The sequence below is a fragment of the Arvicola amphibius genome, chromosome 11 (assembly GCF_903992535.2).
Source record: "Arvicola amphibius chromosome 11, mArvAmp1.2, whole genome shotgun sequence".
Lineage (NCBI taxonomy): Eukaryota > Metazoa > Chordata > Mammalia > Rodentia > Cricetidae > Arvicola > Arvicola amphibius.
In genome coordinates, this window is record NC_052057.2 from 104,511,057 (window position 1) to 104,534,954 (window position 23,898).

A 23,898-nucleotide genomic window follows, 5' to 3' on the forward strand; every position below is an offset into this window, starting at 1 on the left:
AAAAGAAAATTAAGACAAAAATGTCATTAATTAATGGTATAATAATTGCTTTAGTTTTGTTACTAGCATTTGGTTTTAAATATTCAGGCTTGATTTTTGTCTTACTCTAGGATGGCTGGTTTCGGATAGCTGAGAATATGGGATTTCAGTGCCTAAAAATTGAAAGCAAAGATCCTCGGCTAGATGGAATAGACTCACTTTCTGGAACTGAGATCCCCCTGCACTATGTCTGTAAGCTGGCCACTCACGCCATCCACTTGGTGGTCTTTCATGAGCGGAGTGGCAACTACCTCTGGCATGGTCACCTACGACTCAGAGGACACATGGACAGAAAGTTTGTTCCTTTTCGAAAGTTACAGTTTGGTCGTTATCCTGGAGCTTTTGACAGGTAAGTCTAAAACAATGAACAATAATGAATCAATAATATCATGTGTTTCTATTTATATATACACATATATACTCATACAGTGAAGTATTGTACATCAGGAAAACCTGCTGCAAGTCTGCAACAGCATGAATGGGTCCTGCAATACTGAGTGTCTCAAACAATACAGAAAAGAATAATAGTATATAGTCATGCTGTGCTCATGGACATATTTAAAATTGAATAAAGGTACTAACAAGATAGAATGTGTCCTTAAAGAGTAGAGAAGGAATTATTGAGTGGGGTACACAGAGACCTCCAGGGGAGATGATAAGATGCGGTGTCTGTGATGAAGATGCAAACACAAATGCTTGTAACTCATTACTTTGTGCCTTTATGTCTTAGGTGTGGGCGTGCGTGCGTGCGTGTGTGTTTTTGTGCGTGTGTGTGTTTATTTTCCCTGGGTCCTGAGGTGGTGACTCAGACATGTAAATCCTAGCACTTGGAGAGCTGAAGCAGGAGAGCTGCAAGCTGCAGGTGAGGCTGAGCTAGCTAATGAGTTGCAGGGCAGCCTGGCTGCCATCGTTAAACCCTGCCTCAGAAAACTAAGACAAATCGCAGGACTAAAATTAATACTCTGTGTAGACCTCTGTCCTCAACTATCACAGTAATAAACACTGCTGGCGAGAACAGGCACTTTAGGAGATGCGTGTAACCCCAGACTATGAACATCAGCTTTCTGACCCCGAGTTGTACTTTTCTTTCTCCTTGGAAGTCATTAATGATGATCCTGTAATCTGGCTGTAACACTGGAACCTGACGTAAATATGGACTGAATGTTTGTCCTTTGCCTTAAAGTTTATCATGCTTATAAGAGTTTTCATGTCAAAGCCTTTTGAGAGCACTTTCAGGGAAATACTGCTTGTTGTTATGCTTTAGACCTGTAAGGGCATGCTTATTTTTGTTTCCTTACAGTGTTTAGTATCACATGTGTGAGAAACAGCTGAAAGGATGTTCACAGCCGGAGTGGCCAGAAGTGATTAGTGGGCTCTGAGAAACAGTCTGTTGTCAGTGCTGCGTCCGTTATTTTTGTCAAAAATCTTAGCCATTATTCATGTTTATGTACTTTTTTTCTAATTTTGTGTTTCAAAGGGATTTTTAAGGAAGTTATTTTGTTCTTTAAGGTATTAAAAGTTTATATCAAAGTTCAGTTAATTTAGTTAAATTCAAAATGACCAACCAGCTTGTAAGCATAATGTGTGCTAGTAGATAAAGCCTTCTGTAATTTTCAGTTTTACACAGAGGACTAGAACATTCTCGAGAAATATTCATAGAAGGTGGGTTCCAGATATCTTTGCCGTCAATGAGACTCCCAAGTTTCTGCAGTTTGCTCGGTATTTCTTAGCTGTAAGAACTATTTTCTTCTCTAAAATTAAACTGGTAACTGAAAATAATGATGTTGTTCAACTTTCACATCTACTTAAAATGCCAACTATTTTAGATGCATTAAGCCAGGACTGGTGGCACAAGCCTGTAATCCAGCTACATGGAAGACTGAAGCAGGAGGATTGCAAATTCAGTGCTATCCTTGGCAACTTAGGGAGACCTTGTCTCCAAAAAAAAAAAAGAGGAATGGAGTACAGCTCGGTGGTAGCATGCAGAAGGCCCTAGATCCAGTCCATAGTGCTATTCCCTCCTCACCCCCAGTTTAACTTCATGAGTGAAAAATACTTAAAACTAAGGTTCTGTGTTGCTATCGGATGTTGAATTTTCAAGGCCCTAATAAAGCTGCTGATTGGCACCTGAAATATTGAAGAAAATTCACTTGATATAAGTTAGCTCCTTTGCTGATGTTCACTATATTAAAAGGCTGCCTGTGTTCTGGATTAAATCTTGATGGTAAATCTTAGCTTTTGTTTTTAGGCCAGAGTTGCAGCAAGTTACTATTGATGGGCTAGACGTGCTTATTCCGAAAGACCCAGGACACTTTCTAGAAGAAGTGCCACGCTCCAGATTTATCGAGTGCAGGTATAAAGAAGCTCGGGCGTTTCTTCAGGTTAGAGACAACCAAATAATTACTTCTAAATTAAAGTAATGAGAATATTACGCCTCGTTTAGTGTGTAAGAGGAAATGAAGATGGCTCATGCAGAACAAGTTTAAATGTCTTGTAAGTTGATCTTTCTTCATCCTGCCTTTTTTCTTTTCATTTAAAGTTAAAGCCTTCAGTTTTTTTCCCCTTGTGCTTGATATGCACAAGGCTTGAGTTTTGATTTCCACCACTACATAGATCAGGCATGGTAGCAGGTGCCTTTAATCCCAGCACTTGGGAGAAAGAGGCAGAGGGTTGAAGGTGATATTCCACTACAGAGTGAGTTCAGAGGCAGCCTGGACCAACAAGACCCTATCTCAAAAAGGAAAACGTAAGTTCTGCCGGCTACTATGGCAAGTATGAAACCCAGCCTCCGGCCAGCTAAAGCCAAAGCTCTCAATTAGAAAGCAATCCCTGGGCTTCACACACACACACACTTTTCCTTCTCTGAATGGGGAGTGGCCTTGTGTTTATTGCTTTGTTTTATTAGATCCTGATAGAATTAACACTGGCTTCATCCCACAGTTATGATAGCTCATAGGCTTTAGTTTTAAAGAGCTTTTTTTTTTTCTTTAAGAAATGACTTAGGATATAACCACAGAAGAGAAACTGTGTGGCTTTAGAAAGACTTAATGAAAATAGGGAATTTTTTTGGTCAGACATTTGGCACTAAATATGAGTGTGTGAGTGTGTTTGGCAAAATGTTAAACAAGTGCTCTACAAAGACCAGCTGAATTCTCAGCTTTTCCTCTGCTGTTCTAGCTTTCTGGCTTCTGACTGTGATGATACACAAACAATTTTGATGGGTATAAATGTTCAGCTGTGGCAATTACATGAAACCAGAGATCCCGTAAAAACGGTGTTTGACTGTGGGAATTTGGTTCCCCAATTCTTCTACTTGCCCTTTAATTTCTGGAGTTCCCTGGCCAAAGACTGGTCTACAGGAAAGTCTATCGGGCATTTTCTTCACTAATGATTAATGTGGGAGGGTCCAGCCCTCTGGGGGCAGTGCCGCACCTGCGCAGATGACTGGGTTGTATAAGAGTTCGAGCTAAGCAAGTCAGTCAGTAGCATTCCTTCATGGTTTCGGCTTCAGTCCTTTTTGGTTTTGGTTTTGTTTTGAGTTTGGGGTTTTTTGTTTGTGTGGTTGGTTGGTTTGGTTTGATTTGGATTGGTTTTTTAAGAAAGGGTTTTTTTGCCTAACCTGCCTGGAACTTGCTCTGTAGACCAGGCTGGCCTCGAACTCAGTGATCTGCCTGCCTCTCCCTCCCAAGTGCTGGCATTAAAGACGTGCACCACCACCTCTGTGTTTCAGTTCTTACCTTGAGTTCCTGTCCTGACTGCCCTCGGGGGGGGGGCTGTGACTGGGAGTTGTGAGGTGAATTAAACCCCTCCCCAAGTTGCTTTTTGATCGTAGTGCTTATCACAGCGATAGAAAACAAATTAGGACAAATCGAATGAGAAGCTGAGTATTAGCGTCTTTATTGCTGCCCAGTATCCAAGGCTGAAATACAAGGGCTCTCAGATGCTATACACTGAAGCCCAGGACCTAAGCCTGGCAGCCCAAGTGGTTACTATAGGACTGTCAAGTCTCCCAGGCTTCCTGGGTGAGAAGGTAGAAAGCGTTATCTGTGGATAGGCCTGTTCTGTAGGCAAACTCTGCCTCCACCACAGCATAAGAAGTAGAAGTGATGGAGTTTGCTGCTTCCTGCCCCAGGAGCATTGCCCACCTCTGCCATAGCAGTTACCACAGTGAACCGTTAGTGTCTCTCACCCTGTGAGACACTCTTAAATTCTGTGAGCTTAATATCAGGCCCCTTGTTTTATGCATGGCAGTCAGTTGCTCCCATGCCATTGTGATGCCCAGCTTGTTTCTCCCTCCTGCCATGGTGCTGATATTATTACTGATGGGGATCACCTAAAGGCTTGGTAATGCTTTTATCTTTATCCTGTTACTAGTTTCATTCTTTGTTTCTTATGTTAGAACCATAAGTAAATTTTCAAATTAAAGTTAACTTACACTCATTTGAACACTTGATGGCGCCAAACAGTCTGAAATGAAATGAAATGCACGGTATGGTTATAGCAATGAATTTAATCCAATTTTAAAATAAAACTGGTAAAGTAGCCCCTAGCTTTCTCATTTACTTTAATAATATTTTTTTAAAAGCACTATCAGACTTACATAACAGTTACAATACACGGATTTTGTTTTGTTTCGTGGCACAATTGAGAGTGAGCTATAAAACAGCATCCTGAAACCTCAAATAGCTTAGTATTTTCTAAAAGCCAGAATATTCTCTATATCTGATTATAAAAATTAAAAATTAACATACATTGCTTTTCATCTCAATCTAACTATATGTGGTAGCACATGCCTATAATTTCTACATTTGGGAAATCAGGGCAGGAGGATTACCGAAAGTTCAAGACTTGCTAAGGCATCTAGCAAGAGTGGTTTTAAGCATCATCAAGGAGCTCATCCCTGTGTGAGTGACACTCAGAAAAGCTGAATAGCAGGAGCTCTTACATAGCCCCAGGGACCAGCAGTGTCCCCACCCTGACAGCCTTGGGGCAAAGTCTGCGAATCTTCCAGCTTTGGGGATTTCCTGCATCTTTTAGGTTTCATTTACTTCCTGAGTCCCGTGGCCTCCATTCTCCCTCTGGTGGCACTGCCTAAGTCCAGAGCACTGTTGGCCCTCACCTCATCTTTTTAATCAAGTCGCAGATGCTTTTGCGACTTTGCATTTTCCCCTTTGTAACTAGAAGTATTTATTTGCAGGTTACTTTGCAGCTATGTAAATACTAACATTTCTCATCAAACTTATTATTTAAATAAGAAACTTATGGCTTCCTGTTTTAATGAGTTATAGCCCCTTACTTTTATCCTTATTTTAATCTTCAGATTGTTGCATGTTTGGCTGAGGAAAACACTTCACCACAGCTTCTGTGTCTTCTGCTTATCTCCAGCTTTCTTCATTTTTAGCAAAATATAGATACTCTATGTTCATCTTGTGATTTTCTTGTCTCGGCCATTTGTTCAGGCATTTCTCTGAGTCATGGGTCCTTGTAGAAACCAAGGTCTGGACAGTAGGTAGCATGCCCGTTACTGTTTGGGTTTTGCTGTACACAGGCCCTCTCTTAACAGGGACCTGTTTGCTGAAATCTATAAATTTTAATCATTCTCCCCAGCCCGATTAAGTTGTAAGATCTAACTAAACAACACTGGATACCCTATCAGGGGACCCATTACTGGAGAAAATGGATGGTCTCTCTCTTAGCAGCTATTAGCTGCCTGTAGCTCTTCATCTAGGAGCTGAGGCCTTGTAGAATTTCCCCCATCCACATAGTAATGTCGGCTGGGCTTGTTTAGATGACCATATCATTAAGATTTGTAGATGCATATCCCTGCTATCTATAGAGGATTCTATCATAGCAGACATCCTGATCCTTTCACCTTTAGTGTCTTTCTGCCTTTCCATCATGTTTCCTGAGACTTCAATAGAAAGATTGTGTTGTAGATGTATTAACTAGAGATAGGCAACCCATGATCAGGTTTTCATTTCTAGCTTGATTCTGCTAAACCCCATGTCTGAAGCATGTAGAGTCTTCAGCAATAAGGTCTTACTTACCTTCATGTTCTGGAACACAACCAAAGACAATATCTTATATTGTTTTGGGAGCTTCTTGACTCCTGACCAACAGCTTGAAGGGAGGTTTCCATAAGGCAAGTATTCTTTAACAGAGGGCAAACTGTAGCTTTAAGATGCTTTTGAACACTGAATCATTACTGGCTTAGCATTTGGTCTAAGACCTAAGTCTAGGTCTCTACACGTTTAGCGCTAGGCATTCTCTCTTACAGCAGGCATAAGAGTATGGACCTCTCTTTCCATCATATGCTCTAAAAGTAATGACTAAGGAAAGGGATGTTTTATTTCAGGATGTCCTGTACAGTTTATTTATCCATAAAAGCCGCTTTCCTGCAGGGAACTTTCTGCCACAGGATCCTGTTCCCTCAAGATCCATATGGCGATTCTGTTCCTTATAGTCCCAGGGACATATATTCTCTCTTGCTGTATTGGGGAGAAAAAGGCAGTCACACGATCCTTTGGGATACTTTTGGAACCAGTTATTTCTTCATTTAGCCGCTCAACAGTATGTGTTCCTTGCCTACTATGTACAGGGGTGGGGCGCGGCATTCCAAAGCTATAGATTCAAGGAGGAGAATGCAGTACCTGCTCTCACAAGTTTACAGCCTCACTCAGGAAACTGAAGCACAACTAGCAGTTACAACTAAATACAAGAATTAAAAAGTGCTAGAGAGATAGATAGCCCAGTGGTTCAGAGCACTGGCTGCTCTTCCAGAGGACCTAGGTTTGATTCCCTGCACCCACATGGCAGTTCACAACCGTCTATAACTCTATTCTCATGATATCTGATGTCTTCTTCTTCCCTTCACGGCCACCAGGCATGTGCACGGAGCATAGTGCACAGACATGCGTGCAGGCAAAATACCCATATACATAAAATATTAAAAAAATGTAAAGACTTTTAAAATCTATGTAGGTGGTAATCATTGTAAGTTCCTGGAGGAGCTGCTTTGCTTGGCTTTTTGTATTATAACTGTAAATAATTAGCAAATGTTGAATGGAAACACTGGGAAAACAAACTCATCTGCCTTTTTAGGGAAACCAGGATATTTCTCAGAGGGTGGAGCTGAAACATGACTTTGTTAATCAGAGGCATACTGAAAAAAAAAAGGAACATATAAGGTCACATAATGTAGGAAGGTTGTAGCATGTTAGAGAAGTTTAATTTTATTACTATAACTGGGCATGTAGAACGAGGCTAGTGATGAGGTCAGACCGGTAGCCAGAGACCCTGGTCTGCTAGGCCAAGTAGTTTCTATTTTGTTCCATAGCGAAATATCACTGAGGAATTCATGGTGTTTCTTCAGTTACAGAATAAAAGGTAGTAAATCAGGAAAGTAAAATGACTAAGTAAAAGATAATATTAGTATAAATCCTTACACTCTACAAAAGGGCTCTGGTTCCAATCTGTGAAGTAGTTCTATGAAGCCTAGCTGTTACCTTTAAGTTACAAATGCGGACATTGACTACGGTGAACGTCGTTTCTTCCATCCTCTTGTTCGATTGTCAGGTGTAGAGACGCTGCTCTAGACACTGAGGTATTTTATACAATACCCCAAACAAACCCCCTCTCCTCATAGAGCTTACCTGCTTGTGAAATGGCCTGCCCATCTAAAAGGAAATGGACCTTGAGCCCAAAACAGATGCTCTGATTCAGAATGCATCTTCCTGCTTGAATACCCAGTCTGTAAAGACAAGTGCATGACTGTGCATCTAAAACATCATTTCATCTGTTTTGCTTAGAGAATGTTTCTAGCTCTGTAATTAGCTCTTCCTTTCTCCCAACTGCCCAGTCCTCTCAGTTCTGGTGGACAGAGGAAACTGATAGCAGTGTCAGAAGTCTCAGCATTGGGGAAGCCTAGCTCTTTATACTTCTTCCTTTAAAATGGCTTCTCCTAGAATCTGTTTGAATTGTCTTAATGTGTGACTAAGAAGTAACTAACTATAAACTTTGATTTCAGGGCTTGTGGGGTATATGCATGTGTGCCTGTGTGTAGATTTGTGGGCACATTTGTGCACTGTGTCCGTGAAGCCACAGGGTGGAACTGGGTGTCTTCCCACTCCTAGGCCCCCTGTACTCCTGCCCAATATACCCCTCTCCATTTTCATGTCTTCTTCCGTCTTATAACCCACAGATTCTCATTAGTGCTTCCTAAGTGCACATGGGTGGGGCCATCCACCAGAGTTTGGGCAAGTTAGCCGCAGCCCACAACTTCTTCACCTTAGTGTTTGAGACTGGCAGGGTCTCTCCCTGAACCTGGAACGGGTGGATCGGCCAGACTGGCTGGCGAGGAAGCTCCAGGTCTGTCTCCATCCTCTCCCACCCATGTAGCAGCACCAACACCTCCAGCTTTTACATGGGTGTTGGGAATCCACATCCAGACCTCATGCTCACACAGCAAACACTTGACCCACTGACCCACCCAACCCCCCAAAATTTGGATTTTTTGCAATAGAAAAAAGATAGAGTGTTAATAGCCAAGTTTAATTCAGATATCAGGGAAATGTTTCTAGCAGTTTAGGAAGTGTTGTAATAGATAACTGTTTGTTCACTTGCAGCAGTACCTTGAGGATAACACTGTGGATGCTATGGTCTTTCGGAAGAGGGCGAAGGAATTACTGCAACTAGCAGCCAGAACATTGAAGGAATTGGGAGTGCCCTTTTGGCTGAGCAGTGGAACCTGTCTAGGTAAAAATGCTTTTACATGTATCTCTATCTCATCCTTTTGGCTTTAGGAGTGAATGTTTGAGGTGATCAAGCTTCAGTAATATTGGAAGTATACTATTTATAAGCAGAATAGATATTATTAATGTATGAAGCAAAGATGTGTTGATTCCTTTAAAGAAAGTAATTGATGAAATACAAAATGAAATTTAAGACCTATTTATGGTTTTTGTGTATTGAGTGCTCTATTTGCATGTACTCCTTTGCATGTCAGAAGAAGGCATCAGATCCCATTATAGATGCTTGTGAGCTGCAGTCAGTGCTCTTAACCTCTGAGCCATCTCTCCAGCCCTATAAAATAGAATCGTGAGGCCACTTGTTAAAAATTATAATAATGTGTACAAATTTACATCAGACATGTAGATTGTATTTGGCTTTCAGGTAATCTTTCAATTAGCATTTTGCTATTACTGTCTCAGAGATTATGACTGCTTTAAATTAAATATTGCAGGAAACGTTTCCGGTGAGAGGAAGATTGACAGGCTTGCTAAGGTCGTCCATAAGTTTTCCACGTCATTGAGAGCCACTCTAGTTAGGCAGCATAGGCAGCACTGTTTGTCTGAGAGGGGAAAGACACTTTCTGTAGTTTGAAGCAGTCAGCTTCGTGGACTTTAGAATTACTTAGACCCTTAAGATTGTTATTTTTTTCTGTTCCTTCTCAATTATTATTGTAGTTGATTATAATTGTATCTTTTTTTTTTTTTTTGGTTGTGACTGTATGTGTACAGAAGTTAATTCCAGTTAGTAAAACTTTTAAAAAGGTACTGTAGAATTTATTTTCCAGTTCAGGATACTTTAGACTGAGAGGAAACGCTTTCAGTAAGTATGCACATGCAACAGGTGTAGCCTGAGACTCGTGGCTGTCCTGTGTACTGGGCTGTGTGAAGATTAGGTGCTTAGACTCGGTGAGGCAATGCAGCCCAGGAGGAAGAGGCAGAAGGGAGGCTCACAAGTTCAAGGTCATAGCAGCCTAGCAGGAACCGTGACACCCTGTCTCAACAACCAAACAGTAAAAGCATGAAAAAAATACATGGTAATCTCTTGTGAATGCTTATTGGCTTTTAAGTTGTTTTTTAGGAGCATGTTTTTTTTTTTTTTTTTTTTTTTTTTAATAGTCAGTAACCAAAAATGTGTAGTCATTTGTCGTGATTTGAGTTTTTAACCTCGTAATTTATTTCATTTACAAAACAAGAAAGTTATATTTGATACTGTATATTAACTGATATTTAAAGACCCCTTTATTTTTAGATTTTGATGGGGTTTTTTATCTTGTTTTTTTTTTTTTTAAAGTTTTTCGGTTTTTGTATTTTAAGCAAGGTCTTACGATTTAGCCCTGGCTGGTATAGAACTCTTTATGTAGATCAGGCTGGCCTTGAGCTTACAGAGATCTGCCTGTCTCTACCTCCTAAGTGTTGAGTTGAGAGCTGCAACACCCAGAAAACCCTTCATTTTTATAATAGCAGTGCCTACTGGGATGACTATAGACACTTACATATTTTCAAAACCATTGGAATGGGAAGATTAGAAGCTAGTTAGGAAGACTTGGGTGTTAGTGATGTTCAGGAGTAAGCTTTCTTAGAACGCTGTCAGGGCACCTAAGCAGGATGTCGATACACAGGAAGCACTGAGAAACAGCGTTGGGTGTGCCCTGAATATCACACCTTAACCAGATCGTTTATGTGCCCCGTCAGTTAGGAGCTGTGGGAGCTCTTAAGTGCTATAGATTATGGACTCAGGAAAGTATATTAACAGAATTAAATGTTCTTAGCACATCTTTAAGCAGTCTCAATCATTAAACGTTAATGATTAAACACTGAACAGCAATTGTTTAAGTGGGTGCCTCAATTAACATATAATTAAAGCTAATAATCTATTCGGAAATTATTATGTATCCTGAAAACGTGTTTTTTGTTTATGCAGGATCTCACTGTGTAGCTCTGGCTCTTGTGAAATTCACTGTGTACTAAAGGTGTCAGCCACCATGTCTGACTTCATCAAAACTTTTGAGGAAGCTGAGCACTCAGATGGGGGTGGGGGAGGGAATTGACTCTTCAAGGTAACTACTATAACCAAGTTCTTTAGTATAGCCATTACTTTAAAGTTAGCTCATGATGATAGCCAATTTTCCAAATATAATCTAAACATTTTTATCCCCTCCCCCTTTTAGGATGGTATCGGCAGTGCAGTATTATCCCTTATAGCAAAGATGTCGACCTAGGAATTTTCATACAAGATTACAAACCTGATATTATTTTGGCATTTCAGAATGCGGGACTTCCACTCAAACACAAGTTTGGGAAGGTTGGTGACAATCCACTTAGTTTCATTAATAATGTGTCTCAGTTGTAAAGTTTACCTTAGCTTATACGTAATTAAAGGTGTGTGGCAAACATTTTACTACCCAGCAGCACTTTCCAGGATGGGCTGGGGAAGCTTGTCATCCCCTAACATTTCTGTACTACTAAGTAAAAGTTCAAACACATGGCCTTTTATTAATCATGATGAAAAGAGGATGGGGGGGGGGTTGTTTTGGTTTTTTTGTTTGGTTTTTTTTCTTCCTGAGGCAGGGTCAGGCTGACCTGAACTCACAGAGCTCTTCCTGCCTCTGCCTTCTGCTGGGATTAAAGGCCTCACACTTCACCACTGCCCGGCTGAGTAGGTTCTTGATAAGTGACTGTATTGCCATTCTGTTATGGCCATAGTATGGTATAAAATTAATATAAAGATAGAATAAAATTAATATAAAGATAGAATCCCACCTACTCTATTTGAAGTTACATTTTTTCTGAGTCATTTAATTAAATGCTCACTTTGGATTAGATGTCATACTAATCATGAGCACAGGTATCTCATTGATGGCTAAGGACAGAGATGCGGAGCCACGTGTAACAAGTGCTTGTTTGGCTCCTGTGTTCTGAGGTGAGCAACTCCTCAGAGGCTGACGTGGGCCAAGGTGCCATGGCTGAGATGAGCTCAACAGTTCGATTGCTCTTCTGAAAGTGATGATCCTTTGTCATAACCCTGTTCTTCATTGGTCCCCAGGGAAGCAGTAACCTACAAAGCAAGCCAAAATCTTTTCTATTCCCGGAAAATTATTTTTCCCCATCAGAAGTAATCTTTCTAATTTATTTAAAAGAACAAAAAATGAATGTTTTCTGAGGCCGAAGCAGTAGCTTCCGGCCTTGGCAGAGCCTTGCCGGCTGCTGGCTGGCACCGTGCGTTGCAGTGGGACACACAGATGGGTACATTAGCCTTCGTATCCTTGAGGGTCACAAAAGTGACTGTGGGGTGCTATTGAAGACACAGGCACCAGTCTTATGTGAACTGTACTTTTATGCAAAGTGTCCTTTTCTTTCCTCATTTAGTTAGAAGGGGCTCTGGAATATGGTATTTCAATGTCCCCCACAGAGGGACAGTTTTAGCTACCATGAGGCATTTACTCATGCATTGTCATTAGTTTAAGAAACATGATTCTAGCCGGGCGGTGGTGGCGCACGCCTTTAATCCCAGCACTCGGGAGGCAGAGGCAGGCGGATCTCTGAGTTCGAGACCAGCCTGGTCTACAAGAGCTAGTTCCAGGACAGGCTCTAGAAACTACAGGGAAACCCTGTCTAGAAAAACCAAAAAAAAAAAAAAAAAGAAAAAGAAAAAGAAACATGATTTTATATGCACTTAAGAAAAGCTTTTATAGTATCTCACTTTCATGGGGATTTAAGTTTAAAAAGCATGCATCCTAAAATTAATACTCACTATATAAAACATTTTCCCTTATTAAATATGAAAATGAATTTCTGCTGTTTCAGGCTGTGATATGATAATATGTTCTCGTTGTTTCAGTTTGAAGGTTTTCATTTTCCCTGCAGGTAGAAGACAGCTTGGAGCTCTCCTTCCAGGGACAGGATGACGTAAAACTTGACATTTTTTTCTTCTATGAAGAGACTGACCATATGTGGAATGGAGGCACTCAGGCCAAAACAGGAAAAAAGTTTAAGTATGAATCAGATAAGTACTTATTAAACGGGGCGGTGGGAGCAGTTTCAGAAAGGAGAAAGTCCCCCAAGGCTCCATCAGCAGCGAATGTGCTCTCAGCTTTCCCAGAATCCAGCTGTCCTGGGAGGTTCTCAGGAGCACTCGCTCTGAGCTGGTCTGAGAGAAGGGAGTCGCACCAAGGCTGTCAACCAAAGGCGTCATGATCAAGGCCCTGAGTTACCACAGCAATCTGACAATGCTGTTTCTCTTGGGTTCATCCCATCCTCCTACGGTCCCTGAGTCTTCATCTGAAGAGGGAAAAGTCAGTTTGTTCTGGAGGTTTGGAAGTTATAAACTAACCCGTAGTTGACTCTGATCCTAGAACGTACTCTTAAAACTTCTGTTAGTTATAAAAATGACTTAGCTTTATGACAACACACTCTACTGAGTAAAATCTGAGTACAAGATACATAGAAATAACAATTCAAACAGAGAGAAATGGGCCAGTGAGGTGGCTTAGTAGGTAAGACACTTGCTGCCAAGCCTAACAACCTGGTTGGCTCATTGGGGACCTCCACGGTGGAAGGAGAGACCGACTCTCGGGAATGGCCCCCAGAGCTCCACACGTGCAGCCTGCTGTACCCTGCCCACCTACACATGTGCATGCAGACATAAATTAGAAGTAGTATAAATCTTAAATATGCCTAGAAATAAGTAAATCAGTGAGTCTGTGTGTGTCTTAGTTTGGGTTGCTGTTGCTGTGGTGAAGAACCATGACAGAAACACAAGCTGGGGAGGAAAGGGTTTATTGGCTTCGCTTCCACATTGTAGTCCGTCATTGAAGGACAGGAGGCGGGAGCTGATGCGGAGGCTGTAGAGGGTTTATAGAGGATGCTCCTTACTGTCTTGCTTACTCAGCCCGCTTTTTCTTTTATTCTCTCATACATTACATTCCTACTGCAGTTTTCCCCTCCCTCCCCCCACCCTCACCCCCTGTCTTTCCCTCACCTCTCCTTTCCTCCAAGCCCACCCACATTCCCAGGGGCGTCAGCCAAACAGGACATAACAAACCACAGTAAGACCAGGCACATACTGTCACATCAAAACCGAATAAGGCTGACCCAGTAGGAGGAAAAGGGTCCCACAATAAGGCAAAAAAAGTCAGAGATAACCCCACTCCCACTTTTAGGAATCCCACAAGAATACCAAGCTACTCAGCCATGACATATATGCAGAAGGCCTAGGTCAAGCCCCTACAGGCTCCCTGATCTCTGCGAGCCCCCGGGAGTTGACTCTGTGACTCAGTTGACTCTGTGCACTGGTCTCTTTGATGAAGGTTCTGCTAGGCTTCAGTTCCAGACCACTCTGTAGGCAGGGCAAACTGTAGGTTGAAGGTTTTGTAACTGGATTGGTGTCCCAATCCTTCTATTTGAGGCCTCTCCTGGTTACAGAAGATGACTGGACTGACTCAGGCTCTGTGTTCCCCATTACTAGGGTCTCTCTTTGGTAGAGTTACTCTTGTAGATTCCGTGGAGTTTCCATTCTGCTGTCTCTGCCTTGCCCCCAACATGCCCCCAATTGCAGTCATTTCTTGTAAGTATCCCCCCTCTCCCACCCAACACACACACCTAATTCCTCCTGTTGCCAACCCCACCAATCCCTAGTCCTCTTGTAAAATCTATTCCATTTCCCCTTCCCAGGGAGATTCTTCTGTCCTCTGTCTGGCCCCCACCCCTTTGACCCTTCTTGTTACTTAGCCTCTCTGGGTCTGTGGACCATAGCATGATTGTCTTTTACTTTACAGCTAACATCTTCTTATAAATCTTACAAACACACCATGTTTGTCTTTCTAAGTCTGGGTTACTTCATTCAGGATGATTTTTTTTCTAGTTCCATCCATTTGCCTGCAAATTTCTGGATGTCATTGTTTTTAACAGCCGAATGGCTCTCCATTGTGTAAATGTACCTCACTTTCTTTATCCATTCTTTGATTGAGGGACGTCTAAGTTATTTCAGTTTCTGGCTATTATGAATAAAGTTATTATGAGCAAGTATCCTTGTGATAGGATGGAGTGGCCTTTGGGATATGCCCAGGAGTGGTATAGCTAGACCTTGAAATAGATTGCTTCCCAATTTTCTGAGAAACCGCCATAGTGATTTTCAGAGTGGCTGTACATGTTTGTCCTCCCACCAGCAATGGAGGAGGGTTCCTTGCTCCACATCCTCTCCAGCATAAGCTGTTACTTACTTATGTTTTTGATCTTAGCCGTTCTGACAGGTGTTAGATGGACTCTCAGAGTAGTTTTGATTTGCGTGTCCCTGATGACTAAGGTTGTTGAACTTTTCTTTAGCTGTTTCTATCATTTGAAATTCCTCTGTTAAGAATTCTCTGTTTAGATCTCTACCCTATTTTTTATTTAGATTATTTGATTTGTTTCTTGAGTTCTTTATATATTTTAGATACTTCTCCTCTGTCAGATGTGGAGTTGGTGAAAATCTTTTCCCATTCTGTGGGCTTCCATTTTGTCCTATTGATGGTGTCCTTTGCCTTACAGAAGCTTCTCAATATCATGAGGCCCCATTTATTAATTGTTGATCTTGGTACCTACACTATTGGCATTCTGTTCAGGAAGTTGTCCCCTGTGCCAATCCATTCAAGGCTATTCCCCACTCCTTCACCTATCAGGTTCAGTGTATCCACACAAAAATTCACAAAGAGAATTGTAGACCAATGTCCCTTATGAGCACTGATGCAGAAATACTCAATAGAAAACTCACAGACAGAATCCAAGAACATATCAAAAAGAACATCTACCATAATCAAGTAGGTTTCGTCTCAGAGATGCAAGAAAGGTTCAACATATGAAAATCTGTCAATGTAATCAACCACATAAGCAATCTGAAAGGAAGAAAAAACAACATGTGATCATCTCATTAGATGCTGAAAAACCCTCTGACAAATCCAACACCACTTCATGTTAAAGTACTGGAAAAATCAGGGATACAAGGGACATACCTAAGCACAATAAAGGCAGTTTACAGTCAGCCGACTTTCTTTCAGAACACAGAACCTCCTGCCCAGGGATGGCCCCACCCACAATGGACCTGGCCCTCCCCCATAATCACTAATTAAGAAAATGCCCTACAACTGGGCGGTGGAGGCAGAGGCAGGTGGATCTCTGTCAGTTTGAGGCCAGCCTGGTCTACAAGAACTAATTCCAGGACAGGGTCCAAAGCTACAGAGAAACCCTATCTCGAAAAGCGAGAGGGGGGTGGGGGGGGAGGGGAGGGGAGAGGAGAGGAGAGGAGAGGAGAGGAGAGGAGAGGAGAGGAGAGGAGAGGAGAGGAGAGGAGAGAGAGAGAGAGAATGTCCTGTAGGTTTACCTGCAGCCTGATCTTGTGGAGGAACTTTCTTAATCGAGGTTCCCTGCTCTCAGATGACTTAGGTTTGTGTCAAGTTGACATAAGACTATCCAGCACAGTAAGTAACAGTTGCTGTTGGAAATGTTTACAGCTTATTTATTTAAAATATGATAGAAATTCCAAAATTAATGTATAATGAGGATTTTTCCTTGTAAGATAGCATGCCATAGAAATTAAGATCATACAGATCCAGAAACACAAATATCATATGTACTCACTCATAAGTGGTTTTTAGACATAAAGAAAACCAGCCTACAAATCACAATCTCAGAGAACCTAGAAAAAAATGAGGATCCTAAGAGAGATGGAGCTCATCTACACAGGAAGTAGAAAAAGACAAGGTCTCCTGAGTAAATGGGAGCATGAGGACATGGGAGAGGGTTGAAGGGGAGAGGAAGGGAAGGGAGAGGAGCAGAGAAAAAGATACATAGCTCAATAAAAACAATTTTTAAAAAAAGATCAAAATAAGCCAAAATGAAAACAATATGCCTTTAGAATATTATTTATGAAAAGCACGTGAATTTGGAAAACAAAGTAGATGGACACTTAATGGACAAAGGAAACAGGAAGAAGTCTAAGGAAGGTGTGTGAGCCTAAGTATGTTTTCCTGATTCAGTTCATTTCAGTTCTAAAATTCTTAGCAATCCCCAATTTGTTTTGGGTAAATGATGCTCTCTCTCTTTCTCTCTCTCTCTCTCTCTCTCTCTCTCTCTCTCTCTCTCTCTCTCTCTCTCTCTCTCTCTCTCTCTCACACACACACACACACACACACAGAAAAGAAAAGAAAAGAAAAAAGATCCTAGAGCCAGCTTTTAAATCACACTTGTACATGTTACAAGTGCTGCCTTCAGCAATTTTTAGTTAAGTTCTCTATAGACAGTTTCTCCACTTCAGAGTGGAAATACTGTTAGACATTGTCATGCAGCCTTGTTCTAAGGATTAAAAATAGTATTGTACGAAAAGGATTTTAAGGGTGTCAAGATGTCCAGAACGCTATTAGCTGGTGTTAGTACCAGGACAGTAATAGTGAGAAAAAAACGATCCTTTTCATAGTCTTGTGAGAAATTCAGATTAGGTGCCGTCCTTAGCTCGGTATGAAGTCGCTACATCTGTTTTTTGGGAAGTCATGTCAAAGTGCCAGTCTTTTGTCTTAAGTCTCCTGTCAAGGGTGAGTGTTTCTTCTCATTGGTGTGATCTGAGAACGCAGTCCTCGGAAGAAGTGTTCATCTCAGAGGCCGCGTTCCGGGTAGAGACCACTTGCGCTCACTCCTGCTGCTCTTTATCGTACAGTGTTGGGAGGTGTGAAGTTCTCTGCCTAATGGAGAAGTGAGCAGTGAGGGAACTGTCTGGACAGATGGTGTGCGTCCCAGATTTTCTATCGTGTTACTGTGACCTTAAAAGGCAGGGAAAAGAGCAGGGGAAGGCTGTGCGGAGCCATTTCTTTGGAAGACTCCCCAGCCATATGTCATTGTCAGCACTATTTACTTTCAGGAAACACAGGCTTTACCACACTGCCACTTCTAAAGGGGAGGACCTGAAACTGAAAACTAGTGTGAGAGTTTTCAAATTTTATAATACTGGTTTTTTTGTTTTGTTTTTTTAAAACCCATGCTGAAAAACCCCTAAAACTAATACTTAAGTTTTTTTGTTGTTGTTGTTTGTTTTGTTTTGTTTTTGAGGAGGGGAACTCCATGGAAAGCTTCTTTTCCCACTGATCCCTCCTGACTGATACCTTGGATTCTAAGTTTTAATAATAATTTTACTATTAGCAGCAACTGCAAAGATGTAATGACCAGTGTATCTGCTAGGTACATTCCACTGAATGTAGTCTTAGATAATCCTCTGTTACACTTTGGATTCTGTGTTCTCCTACGAGCTCAGGCTTCAGGAAGCCAAGGCACAGTGATGTGAAGTAACTTTGTCTCAGGCCATGGATGGTTAATAACAGGCCCATGCTTTAACCTCAGGCTTGCTTGACTCTGGCCTAAATGCTTGAGTTAATGGCGTAAATGAATTATAGCAGGACCTGACACCCTGTAAGTACGCGTCAGCGTTGAATAGCTTCCGTCACCATTTCGAGGTTGTCACTGCTGCTACTGTCACTCATAAGGGGCTGGGCTGGCACAGAGCACAGCACCTTGAGCGCGTGCTGATTTGACTGATCACCCTCTGGGTGAGCATGCTCTTCCCGAGTGTCAGTCAGTCTTTTACTTCTTTGGTTCCCATTAGTCTTTCATTGTTTTCTGCTATTACACCCTTGAAAGATAGATGTTCTGCATCTGTTTCATTTTCAAAACGTTGTCTGTGTTTTTCATATTTGCTTTTCATCTCTAGAGTCCAGATCACCGGTAATAAAAGGTGATGACAATATAAGAGGTTGTTTTTTGTTTTTTTTGGGTTTTTTGGTTTTTTGGGTTTTTTTTTTTTTTTTGAGGGGTAGTGGGATGAAGGGACTAATCTGTTTAATGTTCTTGCAGAATTTGTACCTAATTAGCATTATTGTGATCCTTTACCTTAAGGGATTGAAGCGAACACCTCCCAGGGCGCAAGGCCTCACATTCTATCTCTAGCACTGCCACAAGGGGGAGGGGAGGGAAAGTGTCGGCTGAATTGATGACGCAAATTCTCATAGTTAGCCAAAGATCTTTTAAGGAAATTTGAATTAAGGGGGATACGGGATTGCCTTAATTTGATGAAGGGATAATGGAAACCCAGAGCGAGCATCACGTTCAGTGGTGAGACTGAGCAGCTTTCCCACTGCAATCAGAAAAGCAGCGTGTGTTGGCTGTTCTATTAAACAGTATGTTAGCGTTTTGGCCCTGGAATAACAGATAAATTGTTTAAGCCAATATAAGATGCTAATGCTATAAACTGTGTTTTGAGAGAAATTTGGGGGTGGGGCTAGGGAGTTCGGCTGTGCTCTTGCGACTGCAGTGTAGTGCAGGTCAGCTGCAGATGGCTTCTGTGTCCTTCAACCTCTTTAATTAGCACCAGGAAACACGCTGCTCTAGAGTGCCGGGACCCTCCCTTCAATTATGTTCAAAGATTGGGTAATTGCACTGATAAAATTGTTCTAACGACCCTAAAGTGGCTCTATTTGTTTTAAAATTTTTGGAAGAAAATAAAAGTATCCTACTCTAGCTCCCTCTTCAATCTAGCAACTGTTCTAACTGCTGTTTTCAGCAACAGTGGAATGAAGTGAAGTGGTTCAAGTTAGGAGACAGATGGGAGAAGTTTTTGTAATAGTAAGAACTCTTACATTTGTATCCTTATTTAGGGTGCCTTAGTCTAAATTTAAATCTGTTCGAATTTTGAATCTCTCCCTAAGGCTTTGAAGTACAGACTGCTCTGTGTCGGATTTCATCATAGTTTAAATCTAAGATGACACTGAGAGATTTAGTGTCAGTCGCTATACCTTGGTGACCCAGGCAGAGTTCACACATGCGCTGTTCTGTGTGACTTTCTGCCCCCTTCCATGGTCTGACTTTACAATTACCACATTTTATGGTTTGTTTATCTTTCGTATTCTCCTGGGAAGCCAAGGCACTCTTTTGCTGAATGGATTGGAAATGAGTAGAGAAATGAAAACCACAGCCTAAGGATTTGGTTAGGATCAAAAGTTAGCATTAGAGTTGAATTGCTGGTTTTCACATTGTTTCTGTATTTTAAGTGTTTGGGGTTTGCTCCTAGGTTCTTCTTCACTGTTCCAAGCTCTGCTTTTGTAACCTGTAGCATTCTACTGCGTGTGTCCTCAAGCTGCTGCTTTTTTCTCTCGGCTCTTAGATGAGACTAAAGGCTGATATTTAAGGGCAAAGCTTCCGGGTGGCTGTTACTAGGTAGATCGTGTCTGTCTCAATTCGGGTTCATTGTGTCAACCTGATAGTGTGGGGCAGGTGGACATTCTGCTGACCAGCAAGCGGTTGTTGGGGGTGGAGGCTGAAGATGGATAGCTGCGTCTCCTGACAGAATAAGTCATTCCGTGGGTGTGAGTGTGCACGGGGAAGCTGGGCCCAGCAGGTGGTGGCTCTAAGCAGGATCTGATTTCTTTCTCGGCAATGAGATTTTCTATGGCTGTCTTTTCATAGATGCCAGCTGGCACTGCCCGCTAACTGCCAGTACCTACTGGCCTTTGTAGTGGACTTGTTGCTTTCTTTAGAATGTACTCAGACACACTTTCATGTATGGCTTTGTGTTTGCTTCGTGGTGAAACAAGGTATTCAGAAGTAGAGTCCATTCTTGGGGTTCACCTGGTGGTAAAACACGATAACCAAATGCAGTCGGATCCCTTTTCTCCAGTTCTTGATTCTCTCTTTAATTCTCTGGTATATTAAACTTTTGATCCCCATTATTGCCATTTCAAGTTTGATTACTGAAAGTTCTTTCTGAGTTATAAAGAAAAAAAGTTTCTCATTGAGAACCCAGCCCAGAATATAGAGCCTTATGACTGGAAACAGGCCGCTGCTTTTAACTTTCCTTTGTAATATGTCATATATAATTTACTTAATCCAAAGGATCTATTTAAATGTTTTGTTTTTTGAGACAGTGTCTTATGTAGACCAGGCTGCCCTAGAACTCACAAAATGACTGAAGCTGGACTTGAACTCTTGATCTTTGTTCCTTCCCCTCCCAAGAGGTTTAGAGATGTTCTTTAGAATTTAAGAGGAAAGAGAGGTAGAAAGTATAGTTTTATTGTGTCTAGAGCTGAGGAAAATCCTAGGGGATGCTGTTGATCAGTCCTTGTCCCTTGGAACACCAGAAGAAAATGACCGCTTCCTCCATTTTGTGAAAAGGTTGTTGTGACTCCTCCTTCCCAAGGTTTCCTAAAGCAGTCCCGGGACTGACTTTGATTTGCCTGATTTTGGTGCATTCCCATCTCTGAAGCAATCACCGTAAACTACTAACCAGGCCTGGGTTCTGTTTAGGTTGGTTGGTTTGTATTGTTTCTCATCTCTGGAGCTTATGGGTGGGATTAGCTCCCCTTCAGATGGATGCAGAACTGAAGAGGAAGAGCAGGGTGTAAACCCCGAAAGAAGAAAGGAGTGTTGAGCAGATAAAAAATAAATGCCAACTATCTCCCCAAATCTGCTTCATAGGAAAGGGCTGTCCCTCTGCCAAGAAGGCATGCACAGCCGTTGGGTTACTTGGCCTAATGCTCCCTGCTTGCCCTTGTTTTGCCGCAGGTACCTGTTTCCCAAGTTCACACTGTGTTGGACGGAGTTTGCAGACATGAAAGTCCATGTGCCCTGTGAAACAGTTGACTACATTGAAGCCAACTATGGTAAGACCTGGAAGATTCCTGTCAAGACATGGGACTGGAAGAGCTCACCCCCAAATGTTCAGCCCAATGGGATCTGGCCTATTTCTGAGTGGGACGAGGTTATACAGTTGTACTGAGAGTACAAAGTTAAGGAGGGACATTTCCCAACAAGAAGATGGGCAGCTGTTCAAAGCACCCTGTCTTTTTGCTGCACATGAGAGCCAAAGAAGATAAATGACAAGTGGACCATCTAATTAGCTCTGCCATTCAGCAATTTCTGAGGAGTTTCTACACCAGGTGAAATACTAGGTTCTGGTGGGCAGGCAGAGATGAACGAGCAAATGCTGCCTCTCTCCTGTCATGTTGGTAAGCACTCCAGTTTTCTTTTAAGGGAATGTCCCCCACCCTCTGAAGAGCTGATGTACGTTACGATGTATTCCATAATGATTCTTAAAATGTTGAGTAATGTTTACGCTGGAAAGTGAGCTCATCATTCAAAGCTAAGGAGTACGTTAGTTAGGAATCGTTCATTCCTGCCTGTCCTCTGGATTTAAGCTGCTGCGTTCATGCCACTTTTGAGATTGTGGAATGTGAGTTAGTACTTCATGAGTGATCAGACTTTATGTTGCATAGAGAAAGATAGTGGCAGACTCGTCTAACAAGCATTTCTACCACAGTTGGCTTAAAACAGGGCGATTTATAAAGGGAGATGAGAGCCAATTTCAAGCCTTGTCAGGATTCATAGCTTCATGTTTGAAGTGAGAGGTTGATACCTACATGAGGCTTATGTTTCCGACATCACAGGAACATCTTCTCTGACCTGCAGTAGCACGTGCTGATGCGTCTCTCCGTCATGCCGTCTGAAAGCTGTGATTTCCCAAGGCTTACTTTCCTTATTTCAGTCTCAGTCACTCTTAGATTTAAAAATAGGAGTAATTCATGGATATTTTTTATTTTCTGAACTCAGAACTCTTCTACCCTTCATTTTAATGTTGACACTAAATACTAATAGATACACCTCTGAGGTTTCTAAATAGACCCTTTATTTATTTATCAACAGTAGCTCTGTTTCTCTAATATATAGCCTACACACTGATTTATTTAAAATAAAGATACGACTGTTGTTCTCTCCAATACTACTTCAGGTTTCCATAATGGAGGCTTAATATGAACCTGATAACTCTTCCTTGTTCCAGATCACTGCTTTTAAAGCCTGTGTCCATCCCTAGAATTTCCTTCTGCTGAGTGTAATAGTACAAGGCTCAGACTTCCTTCCTACCAAGTACTACACCTGCTGGACCCTTGACCTCTTTCTTCCTCACAAAATACACTCGTGAGTAGGCTGGGTTAGCTGTACCCTTCTCTTTACCTGTACTTAAGCCATGTGCTCTAAGTGAGATATGCGGGGGAGTCTGGCGCCGTAAATGCTGCCTGGGAGAGGAGGTTCTCTACTCTCTGCTTAGGGATGCGTCCCATGGCAGCCTGACAGATTTACTAAAATGAGAGCCAGAATGTCTAAGGGAATGGGCTGGCAGAATTTAAAAAAAAAAAAAAACCTTGGGAAGTCACTTGAAGCCACCCACTTCCGAATTTCAAAATCAAGGTGAAAACTCTTTGATAGACAATAAGCAACAGTCTGTGAGGATGCATCCTCCATGTGGGGAACTGAGTCTCATCATAACCATCATAATCAGATTTTCAGGGACCTTTATCATTCTTAGCAAACATGTCCCCAAATTACAGATCATAAACAGTTCTTTAGGTAGCCAACCCTAATTTCATTTTCTTGTACACCAGAAATACAGCATATGATAATAGTGTTCTTGAGAAACCCCCTGTCTGGAGAGGCCCACTGGGTTGTACTCAGTATTCAGAAATAAGTGCAATCATATTGTGTTTCTTGAGAGCCCCCATCTCCTGCCAGGGGAGCCGACCTCCTCCTGTTCAAATTGCTTTGTTTGTATCCATCTTTGGAGTTCAAGGTTGGGAAGTGTCCAGAGTACAAGCTATCTTGGCCAAGGTCAGACGTTTCACATATTCTTTCCTATACAGAGAGGGCAGCTAAACACCATGTCTTCCCTCAAATTGTCTTTAGTCTTGGGGTTCCTTTCTATCTTGGAGAAAATGAAAGCCTTTTCCAGAATTTGAAGGTGAGGCCTGCTTTGGAAAATGATCCTATGATTCAGTCATATTGAAGTCCATGCTTCTTAACCTTTGAACTCTGCTGAGTGTCCAGAGACCTTGGGTTAGGTGTGCTCACCCCCTGTACCTTCTCAGGTCACTTCTCTTTTTTCTTTTTTCTTTTTGGTTTTTCGAGACAGGGTTTCTCTGCAGCTTTTTTAGAGCCCGTCCTGGAACTAGCTCTTGTAGACCAGGCTGGCCTCGAACTCACAGAGATCCGCCTGCCTCTGCCTCCCGAG

At 41.9% G+C, this 23,898-nt stretch overlaps 1 protein-coding gene across 3 annotated transcripts in view; it reads left to right on the forward strand.

Annotated features, from left to right (window-relative positions):
- The window catches only part of Fktn (fukutin), a 38,567-nt gene extending 15,534 nt beyond the window's left edge, over nucleotides 1-23,033 (forward strand). For all 3 annotated transcript variants that reach the window (XM_038347642.1, XM_038347643.1, XM_038347644.1), the window contains 6 exons: nucleotides 111-388; nucleotides 2,288-2,420; nucleotides 8,664-8,793; nucleotides 10,997-11,130; nucleotides 12,693-12,820; nucleotides 21,402-23,033. In XM_038347642.1, coding sequence (XP_038203570.1) covers nucleotides 111-388; nucleotides 2,288-2,420; nucleotides 8,664-8,793; nucleotides 10,997-11,130; nucleotides 12,693-12,820; nucleotides 21,402-21,615 — 1,017 coding nt within the window. In that variant the 3' untranslated portion in view covers nucleotides 21,616-23,033. The remainder of the gene's footprint in view (nucleotides 1-110; nucleotides 389-2,287; nucleotides 2,421-8,663; nucleotides 8,794-10,996; nucleotides 11,131-12,692; nucleotides 12,821-21,401) is intronic.
- The last annotated feature ends 865 nt before the right edge of the window (nucleotides 23,034-23,898 follow it).